Genomic DNA, 25202 nt, shown 5'->3' with positions numbered 1-25202 from the left:
CGGGGGTCTTCCATACCACATGATTACTTGATTACTTGATTACTTTGGGGTCACTTGCACTTTGGGGTCACTTGCACGTTGGGGTATGAACGAATTTCAATAGGGCTTTCGCCAGGCGACTTGCAGTCGCCGCTCGGGCCCTTATAATAATAATAATAATAAACATTACAATTTCAATAGGGCTTTCGCCAGGCGACTTGCAGTCGCCGCTCGGGCCCTAATGAACATTACAATTTCAATAGGGCTTTCGCCAGGCGACTTGCAGTCGCTGCTCGGGCCCTAATAAAACCAAGTACAGAAAAAGAGAAAAAGAGAAAGAAAATAAAAAGCTAGTCTAAAATAGAGCATACAATATGAGTGCAGCATAAAATAATGATTTGCATTAAAATAATTAAAACTACATACAGTGCAAATGAAAGATTCAAATTTAAAGTGCTTTAAAAGAGCTCAATTATAAGCACATGAAAAGAGAAACGTTTTTAACCTGGATTTAAAGATGTTCACATTTGGGACTGATTTCAGTTCTGTTGGTAGTTTGTTCCAGTTGTGTGCAGCATAACAGCTAAAAGCTGCTTCACCATGTCCGGTTTGGACTCTGTGCTCCACTATCTGACCTGAATCAGTAGATCTCAGAGCCCTACTGGGTTTATATTCTACTAACATGTCATTCATGTATTCTGGACCTAAACCATTCAGTGATTTGTAGACTAGTAGCAGAACTTTAAAATCTATTCTATAGCTGACTGGGAGCCAGTGTTAAGACTTTAGAACTGGAGTAATGTGCTCTGATCTCTTTGTTCTGGTCAAAACTCGAGCTGCAGTGTTCTGAATGAGCTGCACATGTTTAATGCTTTTTTTGTGGGAGTCCAGTCAGAAGACCGTTACAGTAGTCGAGTCTACTGGAGATGAAAGCATGAATCAACTTCTCCTGGGGCCTCATGTACAAAGGGTGCGTACGCACAAAAACGTGGCGTACGTTCTTTTTCACGGCAAAGTTCAGATGAATCAAGAGTGAAATGACCGTGGAAATGTGCGGTGCCTCAGGCCAACTTCATGGCTGGCGTACGCACGTTTCTACAGCTGTTGATCCTTTGGCGACACTTAGAGGTTATGCTGGGAAACTGTTATAATAAATAAATGTGAAAACAATCCTCAGACTGAGTGATGTTCACATCAGAACATGAACAATTAACACTGATGAACAATTAACACACCCACGTGTCTGCAATTACATGAGTGGATATAAAAGCATGCGCAGAGTGGTGCAGAAAATACCGTTAACAACAATGGCTGCTTTAGCAGTATTAGAAGACATTGTACATGGTGTAATACGAAGAGAGCGTGTGTTCAGAGACAGAGGATTTAATGGCACATGATGACAACTGGCTCATCAGCCGCTTTAGGTTCCCGAGGGCAATCCTCCTGGAACTGTGCGCAGAGCTGCCGCCGGCCTTGGAGCGCGACACAGCGAGGAGCCATGCGCTGCCTGTATCCATACAGGTGCTGACCACACTGGGGTTCCTAGCAACCGGGGCATTCCAGAGGGAGCTGGCCGACCGATCGGGACTGTGCCAGTCGACCTGAGCCGAGCCATGCCAGCCGTGTGGGACGGAATTATCCGCATGTCAGCCAGGTCTATATCAAATTCCCATACAATGCAGCTGAACAGGTCAACATTAAAGCGCAATTTGCAGCGAGAGCCTGTTTTCCTAATGTAATCGGAGCTATCGACTGCACACACATTGCTATTAAAGCGCCATCACATGATGAATTTGTATATGTCAACAGGAAACATTTTCATTCGATCAATGTACAGATCATATGTGATGCGCAAATGCGCACATGCACAATGCGCATCATTGAGCATGTGCGCCCTCAAATACTATCCCGTCTTCACAGCATCGTTACTAGTCAGGTTAAAGTTAGTGACTTGCTGGTTAAACTATAGCTTCAGATTTTTCTAACAAGCCCCTGATTGTCCCTGTGTGCAGAGTACTCATGTTAATAACCCTGTGCGTAAAGTGTGAAATGTCTTAATCAGCCTCACCTTTTCCCCTGCGCACTTCTGCATTAATTTGCAACAATACTGTGTGATCCTTGGGGGTAATCAGAGTCACCCACATGTGCTCCCACCACCCCTGAGAAAGCAGTGTCACCCACGATTGCGGCGACTCTCTGTTCAAACGGAGTGGGCCCCTCTTCTCTGTCCCCCCCCGCCTGTTTTGGCCACACTTTGGTGTCGGGCAGCCGTCCTCCGCTTCACATCCACCTTGATGTCGGACCACTTCTTTTTCAATTCAGCATGTGTGCACTTTTCTGACCCCACAGCATTGACAGCCTCACACACACTCTCCCACTCACTCCTCTTGCGTTTATTGCTTATGCCGGAGGACAGCGTGCCAAAGAGTACATTTTTGCGCGCCTCCACTTCAGTGATTAGCGTCTCCAATTAGCTTTCTGTAAAGTTTTTCTTTTTTCCCGTCTTACTCATTCTTTTGTTTTAATTTTCTGATCGTGCAGAGAGGAGAATCTCAGGTGCAGGGCCCATTTAAATATGATTTGCGTATTTAAATGGGGGCGTGGACAGGGAGGGGTCGGGTGTGCGCTCAATTCCACGTTGATTGGGATGTACAAAGGAAATGTGCTTGGATTCATGCGTACGCACAGATTCATACATCTGGATTTTTTTGTGCGTATGACGTTTTCTGGATTTGAGCGTACGCCATGTTTCAGTAGGAAATCCACGAACATCTTTGTACATGAGGCCCCTGGTCTGTTTGGGACATAAAACCCTTCACTCTGGATATGTTCCTAAACTGATGGAAGGCTGTTTTGGTGATTGATTTGATATGACTGCTGAAGGTCAGATCTGAGTCTCTCAGCACACCAAGGTTTCAGACTTGGTTTTTAGTTTTTAGAGACAGTGACTCAAGGTGTTTACTGACAACAATCCTCTTCTCTTTATTGCCAGAAACAATTACCTCAGTTTTGTCCTGATTTTATTTAAGAAATCATCCAATTTGTTACTTGCTTTAAACAGTGACACAATGACTGTATTGGACTGTAGTCATCTGGGGACAGTGCTAGGTATATATCAACATTACAGTTCTGCAAAATTTTACCCAAAGGCAGCATATATAGACTGAACAGAAGGGGTCCAAGAACTGACCCCTGAGGAACTCCACATGTCATAGCCACTCGATCGGAATCATAACTTCCAATAGTCACAAAATAACTCCGCTCCTCCAAGTAGGACCTGAACCATTCTAGGACTGTTCCATTGAGTTCTGCCCAAGTTTCCAACCTGCTCAACAGTATACTGTGATCCACAGTGTCAAACGCAGCACTGAGATCCAACAGGACCAGAACTGACACCTTGCCTGAGTCAGTGTTTAACCTTATTTCATTTAACACTCTAATAAGAGCCGTTTCTGTACTGTGGTGAGGTTGGAAGCCTGATTGAAATTTGTCAAAAACTCCACTGGAGTTCAAAAAATTACTGAGTTGATTAAAAACCACTTTCTCAATGATCTTTGCTATGAAAGGAAGATTTGAGATAGGTTTATAGTTGGTTAACATGGAAGCATCCGGCATTCTCTTTTTTAGGAGTGGCTTAAAGGCAGCTACTTTTAGGGGTTTAGGAAACATGACTGATTGAAGTGAGCTATTTATTATTTGCTGCAAATCAGTTAGTCATAGTTTTATAGCAATAGTTTTAATTTGCCCACATTTGCTGACATAATGTGATGAATTTGCTATACACCAGCATGTTCGTATAGTCATTGTGAGCATGTCCCATTAAGTGCCACTGTAGTGCCACTACCATGGCTGTAGACTTCACATGCTCCACTATTCACAGTGAGTTTTAGTCTTGTAAATATAAGGTATTTGTAAATCGTCATAATGTCTTCTATTAAATCCCTACCTCACATGTTAAAGGTGAAGGGAAATCTCTTCAATAGGTACAATGCAGCTGCAGTTCAGTTTTAAATGCTATAATCACTGATGTCATGATGTGCCTTTGGCTGCAAAGATGATGTCTGCGGGTTCATTAGTGCTAATTCATGTAAAGTGAAGGCAAGATGTGAGAGAAGGAAAGGGATGAAAGAGACGATAATGAATAAGGACTAAAGGAGGGATCTGCACATCTGCACAGGCCCACACCAACCGGTGTGGGCCTGTGCAGATCCCTCCACTCCATTCAATTTTGATTTCCCAACTTCATTTACACAAGTGCTAGCAGAATCCTGTCCTTCCTCAGTGCTTCATATAAGCCTGTATTAGTTTCTGATCTTCAGGGTTGGTTTTATTGATAGCATGGAAAGCTATTTTTGTACAAATCAACTTATTCACAGGAGTTCATTTGATCAGGCGGTGCAGCTAGATGTTAATCTAGTTTGTGTGTGTGACTGATTCTCAGTCAGTGTGTGTGTATGTGTATTTTCAGCATTCAAAGCACATCATTTCAAATTACCTTGCAGCTGCATCAAAAAAAACTCATGGCACTTAGCATTTTCACAGTTTTTTTAAACTGTTGGACCATTAATCTTAATTAAAGGCAGCAGCAGTAAAGTTTAGATGGTAAAGCCATTAATTGAAGGGTTGGTGGTTTGATCCCCAGCTGCTCTTGTCCATACTGTATGTCACAGTGTGCATGAGTGACATACTGAATCCCAAACTGTTCATGATGATTGGGTTAGTGTTAGGTTGCATAGTGGGGAAAATAATATCCACAGCCATGTTATGGCTCTGTGAGGCTGCTTGTTGATCTGCTAACAACATTGACCTGATGAAGGCACAAAAAAATTAAGGGGTTTAAAAAAGTGATTACAGCTCATCCTGAGGGAGACATGGATGTGTTTACCAAATTTCCTGGCATCCATACAATAGTTTTTGAGACATTTTTCAAAATCACAAACGTGAACTTCATGATGGCGGTAGATGAAAAACTCACCTATCAGTAGAATTCATATGTGCCTCTTCCAAATTTAAAGACAATATATCCAATAGCTGTTGAGATTTTTCATTCTGGACCAAAGTTGTGGACCAACTGACCAACACTGCTTTACTGATAGGTACTAGTGTTGCTAAAAGTCTTTGGACAAAATTGTCTGCCAAATTAATGTAATATAGCTGTGTGCACTGGCATGCTGGTGTGCAGATAATTAGTCTTGTGGATTTCAGGGGGAGTTGAGCTTTGCTAATAGAAGCTGAGAAATGTGGGTGTTGTGCTCTGAATGTCAAGCTTGGAGACTAATTGGGAGGTTAGTGAGCGACTGTGTGCAACTGTCAAATGTCTACCAATTACTTGTGTTTCCTCTTGCAATCCTGAAAATCATTGTCTTATTTTAATTAATGTGTTTTACATTGGCTAAAAGAAAGGCACATTAACTGGGAATTTGACTACACCATTTGGATGTTTAGAAGTTATTAGTGTCTGCCATATTTTGTTGACTTTCCCTTTGTTTGACCTTGTCTAGGTTTCCTGAGAGTGGTCAGCTGTGAGCTTTCTCGAGAAAAAGAAGATTGGCAGAGAAAACACAGGAGGGACGTCGGGAGCTTTCAGAAACACATGTTTGGACTATGCACATGCTAAAAGAACAACAACCCAAATTTTAACAGAATTTATCAGAAATAACAACACATCGCAGCATAATGTAGTTCTGACTGGCTTCCTCCATGCAACATCTTCGGTTGGCTGATTTCATTGGCTGGCTATAGACTGAAGGACCAATGGATCAGGTCATGGAGGATCTAAACCTCTCCTATCTGCTGGAACATGAGAGAGAAATGATCCTGAAGGTGCTGCAGAAAGACGAGAAACTGAGGAAACGAGAGGAGAAGAGGATACGGTGAGGACTTCAGTATCAGTCATCATTATTTCTGTCTGTCTGTCTCTCACTTTTCTCATTATCCTTTGGTGTACTCCTGTTTCTCTCCCAAAGGAAGCTAAAGAATGAGTTGCTGGAGATCAGACGTAAAGGTTCCCGTCGACCTCAGGAGTCGGGGGACCGACAGTGCGCTCGCTGCACTAAGACTTTGGGCCTGATCTTTGACCGCGGAGAACTCTGTGAGGAGTGTGAGCTGCGTGTCTGCAGTGACTGCCGCGTTACAACTCCCAAGAGACGTCAATGGAAGTGTAACGTTTGTGCCAAGATCTCGTAAGTGTAATGCCTGCAGGGACGGTTTAGTGTTTAAAAGAGGAATGGAATACAGCTGGTTCGGATTAGATGGTTTATGACACCACATCTGTCTCCATTTGTCTGTGATGGCCTCAGGTGTTTCTGTGCTGTTATCTTTCAAAATATTTAAAGGGAAAATCCACTCAAACCTCCTTATTGTCAACAAATCTCATGTGCTGAGCCAATCCAACAATTAATCAGTCTTACTTAAAAATTGTGTGTGTGTATCCAAAGCCTGATATATCTGATTCCTCTGTGCCGTAGTCGTCCACTGTTGTCCAAAAACGATTAAAAACACATCAGTGAGTCACACCATTGCAATGGGTGAAATCTTTGGCCCAGAAGAGTTTAGGCACATTACTTTGTTTTGAAACGGCTCCAAAGGCTAATAACAGTGATCAATTTTTCAGCCTCCGGAGAGTAATTCCCTGTAAGTGTGAGCCACTGAGCTAATAAAAGAACGTGGTTTGGTTTATAGAGCTTGGCTAGCTTGTTGTGGAACATATCACAACTTCTTGATTTTGTGCTACATTGTAATTTTTATATAAATATAATATATTTATATATAATATTTATATATAAATTTTTATAATAGCTTCTGAATAAAGTCACAAGGTTGTGACATGCAGCGCATAAAGCTAGCAAAGCTCTGCAAACAGAAAAACATTCCTGGGCATGTGCAGTGTTCTCTACTGTACAAGGAACTACTCTCCTAAAACTGAAAATGTGATCACTGTTATTAGTCTTTGGAGCCATTTCTAAACAAACTAAGGTGATCCTTGTCTTCTGAGGCAAGTAACATGTCATCCAGTGCAGCATTGTGGCTCATTGACATGTTTATTTAGCCTGGGTATACCCATGCTCTCATTCGAGCGACATTCCACTTCGCTCAGAAAGTTAGCATGGCCACCAAGACAAAATCTTCGCCTGAGATAGGGAACCAATCACAGAAAGGGGAGGCGGGCTCAAGGCGATGACGACCGTAGAGCGAGTTTACATCCAGCATGGCGGTCACGGAGGTGCAGCAACCGTTGAAGCAGATTGTAGATTGTGTGCTAAATACATTGGAAGGCAAGTTCACTTTGAAAATAGAATGATAGAGGTGGATGATATGTTTTCAGGGAGCTGAAGGTTGTGACAGGAGAGTGGTTCCTGGAGGAGAGGTCCAAGCGCTTTGAGCAGAAAGTGCCAAGCAGTGACGTGGTTAAACAGACAATAATAAGCAGCCCACCAAGTGAGTATCACCACTAATGACAACTGTAAAGGTGTAATACCATAATCATCACTGTTTTGAAGGTTAGGTGGGTAGGATATATGATGTTTTTATTCATGGGTTCTTAATGTTTTTGATCACAAGCCTTAGACAAAAGGTCTACAGAGAACTTGTCAGTCGCTTCTGAGCCAGAGAGACTCGACGCCCCAAAACCCAACAAAAGCGCAATACACAATGTTGTGGACGGCATAAGAAAGAAAGGGTAAGTCTCCCTTTATGTTCATACGAACACATAGTTCTACTGAATTTTAAATGAAGGACACCGCATGACAATGTGAAATATGCAGGATAGCAGACAGAAGACACTATAAAATCATCTCAAACCAAATTTGAAAGAAATCTGCAGTGTGTTGAGAGCACACTGCAGCACAAAGGCACCGGAGAAGATCAAGTGGATGCTCAATTGATTTTATCAGAGACCATGAATACATTTTAAAATAAATTTGGTAGAGGAGCACAGCAGTAATCAGATTCTGCATGCTATCACCACTCTTCATCTCGGCTGCTCACAAAGACGCCATATAGACGAGGTGCAGTGTAGTTCTGATAAATAAATAACATGATGATGTTATGGCTGAACTGTATTATAAAAAATGAACTACGTACTTCAATTTCAAAATCGCAAGGAACTACAATTATTTAAGAAAAGTGGTGGCTGCTGAAGAGTCATTGACATACTGAACTTATATGACCCATAATTGAGAAAACACTCGAACAATTTACATAATTTAATCATACACAATACTTTAAAAAATATTATTAAATGTGTCTTTTTTGCAGAAAACATAAAAAATGTGTCCCTGCATACTGTGTATGATTCGATATGTTAGAATTCTGTCAATTTAGACATTCATCTAAATGTATCTGAATCAAAATTCAAAAACAATGGTGACAGCCAATCATGGGGTTCATATTAAAGAACTTTGTCAGCCAAATAAGTATAGTCTTAAAAGACAAAACAGAGAAAATGTCGATGTTTGTTGTTGAGAGTCGCTTCCATGATGACTGAGGAGTCACTTTATTTACAGAAGAACGTTTTCGGAAATCCAGCCTTCATCAGTGTTGCAAATATGCAGTTCAGATGCCTCTCAAACGGCAATAAAAATGGGTTATTTATTATTTGAATCTGCATTAATGTTTAAAATGTAAAGTTCTCATGAATTAGCTAGTAGACGGTGCTCACATTATAATGACCTAGTTTCAGTCTTCTTCCATGGTCCAGTGCTAGATTTGGATTGGATGTTATGTAAATATCTGATTACTTTGCGAGGTGCAATGGCAGTTACCTTACAGGGAGTCATCTGACATTTTACTATTATTTAAGAGGATCTGAACTGCGTAGTTGTGACACTGATGGCTTGTTGTCACATTACTGAATGCAACCCTCTTCTGTCATCATTATTTGAAGCATTTGCTTGAGGTAAGGATAATGCACCTATTTTTCTGAGAGTTGCGAAAAACTCTAATGTAAGAAATCCTTAGTAAAAATCATGGATCTCCACCAAAAACAACAACAACAACAAAATCATTTGGCCAATTGTCTTCTGTCTTTCACAGAAATCTATTCAGATGTTTTTTGTGATATTATGCTAACAAAGAAAAAAATAAAGAATTGCTGTAAAAGTATGTATTATAGTTGGTCGTACCTGAAAAGGTACCTGAAACCGAATTCCTCTGCAGGAGGCAAACTGTAGAACTGAGTCACTGAGGTCATCCTGATAAAGAAGGGTGCAGAGAGAGACAGTGTAATGACTATAATAGTGACTCTAATGTACAGTAGATAACAGACTCCCTCTGTGTGTGTGTGTGTGTGTGTGTGTGTGTGTGTGTGTGTGTGTGTGTGTGTGTGTGTGTGTGTGTGTGTGCGTGCGTGCGTGCGTGCGTGCGTGCGTGCGTGCGTGCGTGCGTGCGTGTGTATAGAAGGATGAAGATGGATAAAAAAGGCAGCAGGTCCACTTTGAAGCCAGAGAACGGCGTCGACAACATCAGTGTCAAATCGGATGGAGAAGCTCAGAGTGTGAAAAGCGTTCACTCTCGTCCGAGTCCACGTTCAAACAGGTGTCCATCTAAACTACCAATAAATACAGTGAACTCTGAACCATGTGATCATGTTCATACAAATATTTTAACATTTCAAAACACAAGTTACCAAAAGCAACACAAGATTAGAATATGCAAAAACAACTCTTCCTCAATAGCTCAATTTAGCTCCTTAAACGTTCATTCTTTCAGCTTTGGTGCAAAGTGAAACATGAATGGAGAAATAGCTTATATTCAGAGCATGAAAGCATCAAGCTTATAAGTGGGTTTTATCTGTATGAAAAGTGAACACTTCAAGGCATCAGGGCTGTAACTGCAGTTTCAAGAATTTAAGTAATTAAAAAAGAGGTTTAAAGGAGAAGCGTGATTGCATTGACATTTGTTAAAAGCTCAATCATGCGAAAAAGCATCTCTTTAAGGGATATTTATTAAAGGAGTGATTCAAGTGAATCTTGTGCATCAGGCTGGTAGCTTCCTTTGAGTGTTACGTGACGATGAAAGGCTTGAATTGATGTTATTTTATGTTGAAGGCAGGTGTTACTTGTAGTTGATGTTAAACTGTGTGTTGTGGTTTTCAGGGGCGATGCAGTGGCTTTGGAGTCTTCAGGGATGCCGACTGTACCCAACAACCTACGTTCCCAAACTCTGGACAGATCCTCCGCTCCCAGCGACAACCGGAGGGTCAGGGTCAGCAACTGATACACAAACACACACATACAGAATTACATGGGGGGGGGAAACTATCCATATTGAAGTTTTGTTTTAACAGCTTAGGTGTGTTCCTTTTGTGTTTGCATACAGCCTGATGGAGCAGAAAGCGTCGCCAGTTTACACTCCAGCGATAGCGAGAAGAAAGCTGCCACCCAACAAAGGAAGAATTCTGGCACTCCAACCATTTCTGTGTCCAGGGCCTCAATCTCTTCAGGTATGTCTGTTAAAACCCACACCTCCTGTTTACAGTATTTATTTTGTTTTTCTCCACATGCCAATCAACACGACTGATCCTGAATGCCTGCTTTTGTCTCACAGTTGTACAGCTCGTATACAAACATTTTGATAACTGAGTCACAGTTAGAGGCAGCAATATCATATCAGGATGATGTTTAACAATGACCCTGTAACTATGACTGTGCATAAACACTCACCTGCTTATTAGCTATCCTGTACAGGACAAAATGACTCCTTCTGCCATGGATCAGATGTCACGTTGTCACTGTCTACTGCTCTTCTTTATGTGTTAACCCCCCCCCCCCTTTAAAGTATAATCTCCTCCATTTTGTCCCTCTCAGTGTCAGACCTTTTATCTCCTCTTGGAACAGCTGCTAAGAAGTGTGTCAAGATTTTAAATTGGCTCCTATTAGTGCCATTAGCTGGAAAAGAGCTGCTGGGGCTTAAGGGAGTATCTGTTCACAACCACTGATATTTAAGGCCATATATTCAGTAACATACACTGAAGAAGAAATGTTTTGTTATATTATATTTCCTGTTAAGACAGATTTATAAGATCCTACTTGGATAAAGTTGTATTCATAAGCTTGTGCATGATTGTGATAGATATTGTCCCAGGAGGAGTCATCAGATCCTCAGACTTTACTGCTGTTCGCTGTTTCAAAATCTCAGACAAAGACTTACAGTAAAGCTCCATTCTGCAGTTTTAGACCCGTAGTCTCCCTCTGAGGACAGCAGCACCAATGCAGGCTTTTAAGTGCCTCATGAATGCACATTATTTACATTTCTGAGTTTCAAGTTTCAACATCCCTTATTACCTTTTATTCCTATAGGTTTTGCTTTTTTTGTACATTTGAAAGAGCTCTTCAATATTTGGGAAATATGCTTATTATAATCATAGTTAATGAGAATTAGATGAGAATAGAGCCACCTGGGAGGTGATTTACTGTGAACTTAGCTACGGAGAATGGGAGCAGCTATGCTTGCTCCCCACAACATTCAAAAGTATACCTTCCAACTCCTCTAAAGCTTCATAATAAACCTGAAACAGCCCCACTCTGTGGCCACGTTAAGTTTCCATTCCTCCACCTTTCAAACTCGAGTTTTTCTTTTCTGATGTCTCCCCTTTCTCATCCCTTATTCTGTCTATAATGGTGTTGCCCCTTCTCGATTGATTCTCTATAAAGTCCAGCTTTGAGATCACTTCATCAAGTGCTGTTCTTGACTTGTCAATTCCATTTTCGATTTCTTTCATTCTTTTTTCGATGGTCTCTTAACCGTTTGACACCCGTTCACAGCTCATTGACCAAGCCCTCTGTGAATTGTAGGCTAGATTTCACACCTTGATCGTCTTTAATTACTTCATCCAGCCTTTTTTTAGGCTCCTCAAAAAACGACCTTGACAAATGATTTGAAGTTCTCTTGCTGCTGTAGAATCAGCTCCTCATAAAAGTCCTTCTGCTGATTTAGCATCACTGACAGCATATTCGTCATAACAACAAATTCATCCTCTGATGAGGATAATTTGGTGTTCCTACTGTAAGAATCATTTCTCTGAGCAGGGTAAAGCTCTCAGTGATCCTGTTCTAGTAGGCTTTCTACTTGGAGATAATTTGCCCATCTCGGGTTAGTTCCAGCTGAAATAAGCTGAAGTAAATAACCATATTTCAAATTGTGGTGAACTTTTCCATTAAATGGTCAGCCCTTTCTTTCTAATTGTTCTCAGTTTTCTCTTGATGTAAATCGCTTTGAGTTGCATTTCTGGCATATCGTTATTATTATAATTATGGGCAGTAACTTTTCACACATTCATTGATGTTCACATTTTGTCAAAGCAGGAAACATAGTGATGATCATTAGTGTCTGCCCCCCATATGCACTGTATGCTTCTGATTCTCACTGTCTGCCTTCTGGTTCCTCACTCTTCAAACAGCATCTTTGAGACTACTTTTTTTTTCTTTCTCCTCTACTGCGCTCATCTCCCTTCCTGCACCAGATCACAGCCGCTCAGAGATGGACCTGTCAGCTCCTGGTTCTGAACCCAGTGATGACGCCTTTAGTCTGAGAAGCCGCTCAGTCCCTGGGCTCAACGAAACAGTAAGCGCTGTCAACCCCAGACCACCATCACATATTTGATTTCTGCAACAGCCTCCCCACAGACCACAATCACAACAAAGACCCCTTTGATTTTTCAGTTAATGTACCTTTAAGTATACGTCTACTATACTGTATCAGGCTCGAAATCTGTAGGCGGATGAAAACAGTATGATGCGTAAGATGCGGGACTGAATATTAATTTCACCTCAGAGGCCACTTCAAAGAGCATGACAAGCATCTAAATGGCTGTAGGCTGAAAACAGGTGGAGGATCTGACGGCCAGTATAGCGTTGCTTTGTCTGCGTTCATTTGCATTCAGTGTTTCACAGACACACAGGCGTATACAGATGATTTCAAAACAAACCTGCTCGTCCATTGATGCTCACAAGTTTACTGTAAACCTGGTGACATTGTGATTTTTTCGCATGAAAAATTAGTAAATAGATTACCACACTTTATCCTCATTTGTCTCATTGAGTTTAAGGAAGCTGTCTGCATCCACCCACACAGAGCTGCTTTGTAGAAAACTGTGCAAGTACAAAGATGCGCTGGCCAGCTTCCCAGATGCTGTCTCCCTTTTGATTAAATCTGAATGCTGTCCTTCGTAGGAGTTTTCTGATGAGGATGCGGAAGAAGACATCGATGCCCTGATGTCAGCCCACAGCCAGACTGCCAGCCGGCGTCTCAGTGTTGCAGTGTCAACGGTAACACCCATGTTTAAGCTTGTACAAACACAAAACTATCAGAAACAGATTCTAGGAAGTCCTGTATGCTCACATATAGTGCAAACACAATACATGCGTGTGTATACACAAACACACGCATACACACTCACCATCACCTGATGCGTGAGTCAGGTGTCTATGTTCTAGTATTGACTGTGTAAATATAGTGTGAGCTTACAGGCGAAGGGGATGCTTGTGTCACGTACAATACACACGCTTCTGAAGGCTGCTGCATTTACATAAACCAACTTGACTTGTAGTGTTATAATGTAAGAAGCATGTTTTAATGTACATCAACAGAGTATATGTTCTGTGTAAATTTGTAGAAAATTCATTTTATGTAGTTCTTTTAATACAGAGTCAAGTCACCACATTGCCAAAAACATATATTATAATATTTTTTATATTAGCATTCAATCAACAGAACAAAGTGTAATGTGAAAGCTGCAGCTTGAAGAGAATTATTACCTGAAGCTGCAGTTCCTCTCAGCTTGAGAGAGCATTTGAAGCATATTTCAGCTCCAGCTTGAGTTTTACAGCTGTACTGTTTGTGTTCACTCTCATCAGCGTGGCTTTCAGCCACAGCTGGAAGCTGTTATACCACTGTGCTGCACATTCAAAATTACTTGGTTACATTTTTATCCAGTTTGGGTAAACACCCATACAACACTGGGTAAACTTAACAAGTTTTAGCTGATGTATTGTTTATGGCACAAAACAAAGTGCAAAAATTACATTTAGGGATTTTTTACCTACCCAGCACAGACAAAGTTAGTGACTAGCTTGTGAACACAGTGGAACATTTAGCAGCTAAAGAGCCAAATGTGAGCTAGAACAAGCTAATATTGGACTTAAATTTATCAGATGGGCACAAATATGATGCCAATGTTGCTCTGCATCATTAGATAAAATGTATCTTGTATCAGCTGTAATACGTCAGTATTACGTTTTACGTCAGTGTTACCTCACCCGCAAGTAGCAAAGCAGAAGAAGGTTTCCATCAAAACTGTTGTTGGCACGTTGTGTTTCATGCTATCAACAATTGTGGAGACAGATGTGGCTGCTGAATTTAAAAAATGTAATATAATTATCAGTAACATTTTCTGCATGGCTAAATGTTACACATACTCGAGATTAAGTGAGAAAATATTAAATATGTGTTGACACTTTTACACTTGACACAAACTCAGGACTTGAGCATAGTTAACTTATTTTCTATTAGACATCTTTACAACCAACTAGAAAATTCTCAGTCTGGCAGAAAATACAATTCTTCCAACAGCGTAAATAATTGGCTTATTTCATGACTCATACCGTGTTCATTGTTCTAGATGTTTGTGTTGGTGTTCGAGCGTGTGTGTGTGTGTGAAATTCGTGAACTGCATGGTAAAACAGGCGAGACAGACGTCCTGCCTGTCTGACATTTATCGTATCATCTCATAAATGACTAACAACCGTCATTGAGCTGCTGTTGGCTGTATGAATGGAAGCATAAGGAGGCGATGAGGGACATTATGCAGATAGCAGAGTCTGATATTGAATAATCTGCTCTGCCCACTGTTACATAATTTACTTCATGGAGGGCTTTGGGTGAATATAATGAAAGCACAACTGAAGTAGTGTTAGTGCCATTTATTTAATAGTGCAGTTTCTATTATCTGTTCACTGTTTTACAACCTTTACTGTTTACCCACGCTAGCGGTGTGGCTGTGTAGGGATGGCAGTTGGGTCCAGAATGAAATGTCTCAACAACTATTGGATGGACTGGAGTACTGTTTAGACCTGCTCTATGGGAGAAGCACCCTAAGATAACTTCTGTTATTTGGTGCTGTTTGAATAAATTTAAATTGAAAATTGAATTGGATAAAATTTAGTACACACATTCATGTCCCCCTCATGATGGACTGTAATCATTTTGGTCATCATCAGACTTTTCCTCTCATCAAAATTTAAATATATCCAATTTAGACAAAAAACCTGTAGAACTAAATATCAGCTGAACTTTGTATTTTGTGCTGAATAGCAAATGTTATCTTGCTGATGCACTAAGATGGTGAACATAAACTAGCAGTAACACTTTAAGCCACCTTATTTAGCATTTATAAACAATATAGAAACGTTTAATAAATGGTTTATAACTCACTATAATGTATTTATAAGACATATAGAGACACATTTGATACTCGTAGTGCGAATCAAGGAGGAACTGTTATTCTTTACGCATTTTGACTGTTGAAACGTGTGTGTGTGTGTGTGTGTGTGTGTGTGTGTGTGTGTGTGTGTGTGTGTGTGTGTGTGTGTGTGTCCAGTGAGCCTATGTTGATTTCACAGCCGATTCCAGATGAGTTATAATCTCTGTGGTTTCAGCTGATAATCACCATGGTAACCATGTGTAAAGTGGTTCCTGGCTTTGCTGCTGGAGACGGGGTTTCTGCAGCTCCTCCTCGGGGGCCGGGGGTCTGTGCTTTGGGGTCTGTCTCTTCCACTAACACATCAAGCAGCTCAGTTCTCTCTCTTTCCCTTGTTTCCTCTTTATCTTTTCCCTGCTTATCTCCATATCTTCGTAATGAATCGGCTGGTAGACTTCCACTCCCTGCTCAGAGCGAAGGTGGGGTTACCTCAATGTCCCCGACTCGGATGCTGAGACTGTAAGTCTCCCCTTCTGCTTTTGTGCATGCGTTTATATTCCCAGTAACAATGTAGAACAGTAAATGTGCAGCAGCAGTACCAAAGCACAGATATTACATACATGTTAATACATATTAATGAATATATACTGATATATGCTTAATATGTCACTTTATTCTCAATATAGAGTCATATTTAGTGTGTTGTGAGTGTGTGTATTTGTGCACATCCATACCATTTTAATAGTCAACTACCAGCTACATCTTTTTCTGAGTCTAAGCTCCTCACATTAAACTAGTTATTTTTCCCTGCAGGAAATAAATGAGGTAGACATTACAGTAGAAGAAGCACAGTGGGGCTCAGTGCCGGCTTTGTGACTTCAGCACTTTCTGGACAGCAATATTATCTTCAGTGGATTATACCAGTCATATCCTGCCCAGGGACACAACATGTCATGTTCGCCTGCCTCCCAAGACATTTTCCAGACACAATTATCTGCTGTTCTTGTAATGGATTTGAGTCTATTGTTCATGAAATAGGTTTTGCAGGTGCACAATATGAGGTAGTACAATGTAGTCTTTAAACTATCTAGTTTGCGGCACAGGAAGATTCGACAATCTGTGAAACACAGGAGGTACTCTCCCTAACAGATATACACAAAGTTAACTTACTGAGTGTTACTGGTAATGATGGACACACAATAATGTATGTGTTGACCAAACAAAAGGCACCTGTCACTTCTGCACTGCAATTAAGTTTTTCACTTTATTTGACCTGTTTTCCTCTTTTTTTCCCCTCTCTGTTTCTGTTGATTTATTCCTTCTTGTTATGATATGAAAGGAAAAGAAAAGATAAAACATACAATATTGAAACAAACTATAAGAATATAAATCCTACATATGAAATCAGTGTTATCAGAGTGCCTTTGCCTCACATTTTGATTTATGCATTTATAAAAGAAAATACATAATGCAATATTAGAAACATCACATTCTTTCAAATGCCTGCCTTAACCCATCACACTTTGCTGAAAATGAAACACAGATAATACTTGTGGTGTTATCAAGTAAACACGACAATACTTATGCTTAGGAGCAGAGTAAAAAATCTTCATGTAGAATTGTAGGATTTCGGTCGACAGTGCAAATGTTAAACTCAGTGACCTTTATTTATCAAAGGGAGCCTTACAGAGAGTAATGCTCTCTTTTTAAGAAATGTCCTCTTCACATTTCCTATACACTAGAGTACCCTCATCTCCCCTATGTTTCCAGACCACTGAATCTTTTAAGTCTGTATAATGTCTACATAATATATATATACATATATATATATTATAGTCTATGTAGTCTGTATAACCTTCTGGATAAAACTTGACTAATCTAAAGTGTATTGCCACAGAATGTATTCCATTCATGTTCATCAAAAGATACACATCGTACCTCATGTGTTGCTCTGTTTTTTTTCCTTACCTTTTCAACTCTCCTCTCCTGCTGTTATCTACCTCTGCATCTCTTGTCTTTGCCCTAACAGAGTAGTATAAACAGCATGATGAGCATGTACAGTGAGACTGGTGACTATGGCAACGCCAGGGTGAGCGGTGAGATCCTGCTTAACATCAGCTATAGCTACAAAACGGGTGCTCTCAATGTGCTGGTGAAAGAGTGTCACAACCTGGCAACAGGAGATGAGAGGAGGCAACGCACAGATGCGTAAGACTGCATGCATGCATGTGCACACACACACACACACACACACACACGCACACACACACACACTCAAAACAGAGTTACCTGGATAACTAGTTGGTTCAGGTTGTGTTTAGCCTAGATTAGCACAAATCTGGTCAGTTCCACTCTCTAATACAATACCCTTTATAAGGGTTTATAAGCTGTAACAAATGGCGTTGATGCATTATAGATCAGTTATAAGCCAACAGTAAGAAAACACTTTATTTGGCCATCAAGTTTGCAGTTATAAATATTATTAAAGTCAAATTCAATAATGCCCTTTCGGCACCAAATAAACCAACAGCAAAATTTATTAGGTCATCTGCAAATCGAGAAATAATAAAAGGGCTTCAATCTATCGAGCCTGCAGTTGTATGTCAATAAACTGTTTAATATATAAATGGATTCCTGGTCCAGATGCATTCTTCTCCACCAGGGAAGGGCTCAAAATGGTCCTATAGAAATATGAAATGAACTAGCTAACAGGACAAAACAGGTGTTATATGTTGTCATCAACATTTGTCCTGTTAATGCTTAATAACTCATGTCTAAAGCAATTTAGTAAATTGTGTTAGAACATATGAATTCTTTTTTAAGTGTACCTTTTTAGAAAAGTGATACCTCACTTGCTTTTCCAGTTTTCTGTTAAAGATTTGCAGTTGCAATTGCCACTGTCATCCTTAATAATAACATTGATTGGTCTGACTGTCATATCTTCCTATCTTCAGTGCTTTAATAATTTAATTTGGAAGATTATTGATTTTTAAAAATACACTTTATGTGTTTATGTAAAAGAAATGAAAAAATGAAAAAGAAACCAAACATTTTTTATTATTATTCCAGTATCAGTTGGGCAGGCATCTACTTTAATGAAGTAGGGGGAGCTACTGTAATGCGTTGTTGAACGAAGACAAATGTCCATTGCCTCCAATGGAGCTCGAGTGAGTCACTGTGTTTGTTCCATGGCAGATATGTGAAGACTTACCTGCTCCCTGATACATCAAGACAAAGCAAGAGGAAGACGAGCATCAAATCCAACACCATTAACCCTGTTTTCAACGAGAATCTGAGGGTCAGTGGCTGCAAAACTCAATGAGCACAATTATTCTGTTCTATAACTGAAACTATTTTTTGAACTGTTCTATTCTAGTTCAACAAATAGTTTCAAATTGAAATCTTCGTTATTAAGTTTATCTTTTTTTTCACCTGTGCAGTACGTGATCAGCCACTCGCAGCTGGAGACACGAACTCTGCAAGTCTCTGTGTGGCACCACGACCGATTTGGACACAACAGCTTCCTGGGGGAAGTGGAGCTGACATTTGACTCCTGGGAGTTTGATTCACAGATGGAGGAGTGGTATGCTCTACAGCCCAAGGTAGGAACCAGTGAACTAGCATGTTCACACTTTGTTGTCTTTTCCTTTCTTTGTTTTCACAATGACAAAGTGTTTGAGAGGTTTGTGAATCATTTTTGTGCAGCTGGAGAGCAGTATTGATTCCACAATGCAGTACAAAGGAGAACTGACTGTCGTGTTGAAGTATATACCTGCCGAGAAGAACCTCACACTGCCGCTGGACCAAGTACAAGGTACATTCATAATAGTCATGACTATTGTAATTTATATAACGTTCTACATCACATTTTGTTAAACTATACATCATTTTACTTCAGCTCTTAATGTAGGCTGTATGTGTAATGGTTCTGTCCCAGTCTGGCTCCATCAGTCCACCAGATGCCCTCAGGCTTTTGTGCCTTTTAAGACTGGAATGATTGGCAAGAAGGACAGATGAGAGTATGCAGATTATATTTAAAGATCACTTGAGATACTGTTGATTGACTCTCATTGGAACTAGTTATTCAGAGCTGCAGTTTTCTTTTTGTTCAGTTTTATTGTTTCATGCAGTCTTAATATGCAAACCACTCCACTAAATAGGCTGATTTATTAATATTTTTATCAACAGCAATATATGTTAAGTTATGTTTGCCCAGGGTGCCTTATGCACTGATTTAAATTATATTTATGTAATTCCAAGACAGGTTAATGAATGGCCAATTATATATGACGACGATTGTGGACTGGCTTGTGGACGGCGTTCTGTTTTGATTTGTCCATGGCCCTGAGCTCTATTGCCTTTTGTGTTTTTCCTTGTTTTCCCCAACCTGCTCTTCCCTCTGCACTTATCATGCTTAGTCTCCTTAGCCCAACACTGCTCCTTGGGTCTTGCCAAGCCAATCCTCTACCAGCCTGCCATTGTGTCTTGCAACCTGTTCCTTGATCTTTCAGTTCCGTTTGCATTTACGTCCTGGTTTTCAGTTAATTCTTGTGGATCCTTTGCTCAGTTTTGTTATCCTCTGTTTGCTTTGCATTTTGTTTTGTTCTGATCTGCCAGCTTTGTTTTGCCTGCGCAAGCCTTTAATAAAGAAGTTACTTCAGCCTCACTCAGCCCGCAGTCTCCTGCATTTGGATCCATTTGCTCTGTTCCACCGAACAGTATGATGCTTGCACTGTGTGAAATTCAAATCCAAGACTCCATATTTTTATCACCAAACCATATTTACATCAAATAGAAATATCCTACAGATATTTTCCTCCAATTCATACCAACATGTGAAGTATATTTTTGAAACTCTTAGCTCCCACTCTGATAAAAAAAAATGAAGTTTAAATGTTTAGTTGCACAGGATACGTTTATGATTACTGCCACAAGTTAGCAAACTCGTATTTATTCCTAAAATTAAGTTCTTCCTACTTCCATCTGACCAGAAAAAAAGTTGTGTATGCACTAGTATCTTCCTGACATTACTACTGAAACTTATGTTAAAATGTTCCTGAATTGTATCTCCCACTTATGCTGCGTACTGCTGCTAAACTTCCATCTAGGAGTAGAACAAATCAGACCAAATAGTCTGAATTGCTGAGTCAATTTTTCAAAGTTCAAAATATTATTTCTTGTGTTTAAAGCTGAATCCATGTGTATTGCTGACACATAAATGTAGCTTCTCTTTGTTAAAAATGCTTACTATCATAAGCATGTGTCCTGCCTCGGGCATGCTTGTCTCTGTACAAACAGTACAATGTGCTTGTGTGTCTGTGTGCATACATTTTTCATATGTATAAATTCTCATCCCAGACTTGTTTGTATCTTAAGTGTTACATAAATAAACCTGGACCTGTAAATTGAAGATTGTTTATTCTTTCACTCCATCTGCTTCCCTTCCCCTCAGTGAAGAAAGGGTTCCTGAAGAGCAAGAAGACGAGCAGCTTCACGCTGCCTAAAGGGGGCATGGTTGAGCTGTTAGTCAAAGGAGCCAAAAATTTAACCGCTGTCAAGTCTGGAGGCACTTCTGACTCTTTTGTTAAAGGGTGAGTGAGATGCTCCCTTGTTTCATAATGTTTGCTGAAGCAGCCCGAGCATTGCAAAGTAAATTTGTATTCCTCTGCCCAGATACCTGCTCCCTGACACCAACAAGTCAACCAAGCACAAGACGGCAGTGGAGCGACGCACAGTGAATCCACAGTGGAACCACACCTTCACGTACTGTGGCCTGCAGCCAGGAGACCTCAACAATGTCTGCCTGGAGCTCACTGTATGGGATAAGGAAGCTCTGGCCAGCAATGTGTTCCTGGGAGGAGTCAGGCTAGGAGCTGGCACAGGTGTGTGCCTGGCTAGATTTTGACACTATGTAAGACAAGACGTCTCCACTTTGAAATATGATGGTAAAACCTCTGAGAAGTTCAGGCACAGTTTTACATTGGCTAAGGAGCTTTACTTAGTCTTTGAGGAGGTGAATATACTTCTACACCTACAGGAAGTTGTGTTTTAACACCATTAAGAGCTGGTATTCGTCTTCTGGCTGTTGAGGTTAGCAGATTTAGAGGGAAACATTGTGTGAGCTGTGTGACTTGGGAAAAGTGAGTGCCATTCTCTTTTGTAGTTTATACAGAAATATTGTGCTGTACAAATAATCAAAAATTGGAAATCACTCACTTGCTGAGAGTTAGATGAAGTACCACTTCCATCTTTATACAGTAAAGACAAGGGAGCATCCTGAATCTTGTTGTCTCCGTGAGGTTGTCAGGAAATAAGCAGAGACTCCAAGAATGAACAGACATAGTCCAGCACATAGCATTTGTACACTTCAGTTTTTGTACTGGCTGTCCCTAGTCTTTGTGCTAACCTAAGCCAATCAGCTGTAGTTATTAGCCTGTATCATACAGACATGAGAGTGGTATTGGTCTGCTCAGATAACAGTCTGCCAATAGAAAGCTAATAATCATATTTCTCAAAATGCTGGGCTATACCTTTCAGTTGGCTAACTTTGTCTTACTTCCAATTTGGTTTCAATGCCAGGCATATATGTAGATTCAATACTTCTGCCTGACGACATGTAAATGTTTCAATCTGATTTTCTATTTGGGTAATCCCCTAATAATCTTAAAATGTATATCTAGTTATCTAATATGCAAAACCAGGGTGTTGAGGGAGTAAATATCCTCAGGGTTCACTAATAGTTCTGACAAAGTAAGACAGATGTCAATGTGTTTGTCTTTCCTTTAAAGGCAAAAGTTACGGGAACGAGGTAGACTGGATGGACTCATACGGAGAGGAACAGCGACTGTGGCAACACATGATCGAAAACCCAGAAGTCCCTCATGAGTGTACTCTGATGCTGCGATCCAGCATGCGCAGATGCAATACATGAGCCGGGCTGAAGCACAGAGAGAATAAAAGAGAAAAACAGAAGAAGAGAAAAAGTGAAGGTGTGACGAGAGCTGGAGAACGGTGGAACGGTCAAGAGAAGCAACACAGCAGAGGGTCCAGGACTCAAACGACTGTCCCTTTCCCTTGTTCTTTCACCTGAGATGCTCTGTTTAGATTCCTTCTCCTGTCCAGAACAGCCAGTCATGCCTTACACACTCATCAATATGTGCCCCTCTGCCCTCCAAAGCATCTAGTCTTGACTAAGCACTGCTGTTTACTGCTGTATATGAAAGACATGTGTTGTATGTAACTTACCGTACCTACTGAAAAAGCACACGGTGTGACTCCTGATGTGTATGTCCATGTCTCTGTGATCCATGTACCAGAGTAATTTCTGCATGTAGTTACAGCAACAGAGACCATTTGTAAGGCATTAGATGAGATACTGATCAATAACATAGAGACTTAGACATTCCCTTTATGAGCAACCAAGCTCCATCCTGGTCTGAAGCACACAATGAGACAGATTCATCCCCCTTGTGAACAGTTGTGTACAGAGGTGGAAGGAGACCGATGCTAGTTCTACTGCCCTACTGAAGTAGTGCTCTTACTTGACTATTATTATTGAAGCAGAATGACAATTATTTGTGAGGAAAACTACCAAGTACAAATACAATAGATGCACTTTTGAGTAGTCACATGATGTATGGTCACTGCAAAAGGCCCATTTTAGCATACCTTTCCAACACCAATTCCCAGAATGCTCTCCAAAGTGATGACCATCTGTTATTTATGTTTTCCCTCTGATCACTTTATGAAAGAAAAGATCATCAAAGAAAAATCCAACTTTGATTACCCTGTTAGTCTTGTGTTTCAAAAAGGAGTTGAATGCAGGATTTTAACATAAATCTCACAGGGTTAAAGTTGATATATTTATTTTTTTTTATTCTGCTGCAATGATCATGGCAGAAAATCAACGGTTGATTGTTCCAGAGCTCAAGGTGACGTCTCGAAAGATACTCAATAAAAAGCAGCAAATCCTCACTTTGGAGAAGCTGCACCCATAAAATATTTGGTATTTTTAGCAGCTGTAACGTTGGCAATGTCTCTCTGTCATTCACTAGTCCACCACTTTATTCCAGACTGTAATATCTCAACAAATATTGGAGGGATTGCCATGAAATTTGGTACAACCATTCATGTTCCCCAGAGGATGAATCCTACTGATTTTGGTGGTTGACATTTATGGTTTTGGGTGAAATGTCTTAACAAATCAAATGGATTGACATAAAATTCATTACAGACATTCACCCTTCGGATGTCTCCTCAGGATGAATTGTAAAGCCCTGATCCCCTGAATTTTCCAATAGAGCCATCAACAGGACAAAATGTGAACCTTTTGGTTCATGATGAAAAACTTAAATACTAAATACTTACAGTATATACTTAATAGAAAACAAATGACATTCTGCTCAACCCCAAGCTACAATTTGTTTCGTAATAAGATGTTAGCAAATAGTATACCTGCTAAACATCAAGTGTTAGCATTGTCATTTTGAGCATGTTAGCATGATGATGTTAGCGTTTAACTCAAAGCACCACTGTGCCAAAGCACAACCTCACAGAGCTGCTAGCATGGCTGTAGTCTATTTTCTGTTGATTGATTAATTGGTTAATTGTTTTAGCACAACAACAAAAATACAGGTTATTGAAAAATAACAGTAATAGATGTACTTAAAGCTTGGTACTTTCCAACCTGTCCAGGCTGATTGTCTAAAAAAATATCTGGCACAAGATCTAGACTTTTTACATTGATTATTGGGTTAATTGTTTCAGCACAACAAAAAATACAAGTTCCTGGAAAATGTACTTACAGTAACAAATGTACTTAGGGCTGTTTACTTTCCACCCATGCTTGTCTAAGAAATCTCTGGCACAAAGTGTAGACAGATTACATAATACTTTAACTAGCTCTGCTGTAAATTTACATAACACTGTATCAGTGTGATAAGTAAACTGCATGGTATTAGAAGAAACAGAGGTAGAAGAACAAAAAAAAGTAAGTAAAGCACTGATAATGACATCGCTCTACACTCAGAAGAGGAAGTGTGGTTTTAGGTGTGTTCCCAGGATCCCTGAAATGGGGGCTATGTGTTACAGAGTGAGTCAGCACTGAGGCGAGCTGCCTTCATCTCGGGAGGGGTGAGGGGTGTGGTGTTGGTGGTGGGCACTGATAATGAGTCAATGACAAGTCACCTTGTCCCTGACGCTCGGGGCTTAGCGGTCCACCAGCCTGTGATGAATTACGCAGTTCACAAAAACGATTCTCAAGTTAAACCCTGTAAAATCATTTTTCATGTGGAATGCCAATTTTGTTTGCTTGTCCTTGGCAAACCCTCAGCTCTGACCTCCCAGAGGAAAACGGTTTCACACTGCACAATTATAGTAATAATACATTGTGTTCACTGTACAACATACTTTAGATTACAGGCTTGTGCAATACCCAATTACTGAAAAAACTCTTTATGTACAGCATGTATTATATCTGTTGTGTCTGGTTTCCAAGCATCACACTCACTGTATTCAAGCTTACTTTGTCCCATATGTGTTACAGGACTATTTTGAAATAAAAACATCTTTCCATACATTGACTCTTTGCTTTTTTTGTTGGAGAACATTTCCTATATTATACACTTTATATGGAATGTTGGCTTTGTATTTACAAGACTAGTTTGTGACACACCTTTTAAAGCATTTTTTCCTAAAAAAAATATAGTTTTTAAATTAAATGTACAAAAAGTTGTTTAAAGATTGACTCTGAAAACAAATATGCTATAAAAAGCAGAATTTTCTCTCCCATCCAAAAAAGTAAGCACAA

The 25202-nt window shown here is 40.1% G+C and overlaps 1 protein-coding gene across 3 annotated transcripts in view; it reads left to right on the top strand.

Annotated features, from left to right (window-relative positions):
• The window catches only part of sytl5 (synaptotagmin-like 5), a 49676-nt gene extending 24707 nt beyond the window's left edge, over window positions 1-24969 (top strand). For all 3 annotated transcript variants that reach the window (XM_062431392.1, XM_062431393.1, XM_062431395.1), the window contains exons 2-17: window positions 5481-5852; window positions 5946-6161; window positions 7304-7416; window positions 7540-7657; window positions 9376-9513; window positions 10074-10182; window positions 10297-10420; window positions 12440-12540; window positions 13149-13244; window positions 17424-17602; window positions 18590-18692; window positions 18835-18996; window positions 19100-19208; window positions 20847-20985; window positions 21068-21276; window positions 22183-24969. In XM_062431392.1, coding sequence (XP_062287376.1) covers window positions 5734-5852; window positions 5946-6161; window positions 7304-7416; window positions 7540-7657; window positions 9376-9513; window positions 10074-10182; window positions 10297-10420; window positions 12440-12540; window positions 13149-13244; window positions 17424-17602; window positions 18590-18692; window positions 18835-18996; window positions 19100-19208; window positions 20847-20985; window positions 21068-21276; window positions 22183-22325 — 2178 coding nt within the window. In that variant the 5' untranslated portion in view covers window positions 5481-5733 and the 3' untranslated portion in view covers window positions 22326-24969. The remainder of the gene's footprint in view (window positions 1-5480; window positions 5853-5945; window positions 6162-7303; window positions 7417-7539; window positions 7658-9375; window positions 9514-10073; window positions 10183-10296; window positions 10421-12439; window positions 12541-13148; window positions 13245-17423; window positions 17603-18589; window positions 18693-18834; window positions 18997-19099; window positions 19209-20846; window positions 20986-21067; window positions 21277-22182) is intronic.
• Window positions 24970-25202: the final 233 nt, after the last annotated feature.

Source organism: Scomber scombrus, chromosome 13, assembly GCF_963691925.1.
Source record: "Scomber scombrus chromosome 13, fScoSco1.1, whole genome shotgun sequence".
Classification (NCBI taxonomy): Eukaryota; Metazoa; Chordata; class Actinopteri; order Scombriformes; family Scombridae; genus Scomber; species Scomber scombrus.
The sequence above is the reverse complement of the archived record's forward strand: the minus strand, read 5'-3'. Positions and strand labels throughout refer to the sequence as shown.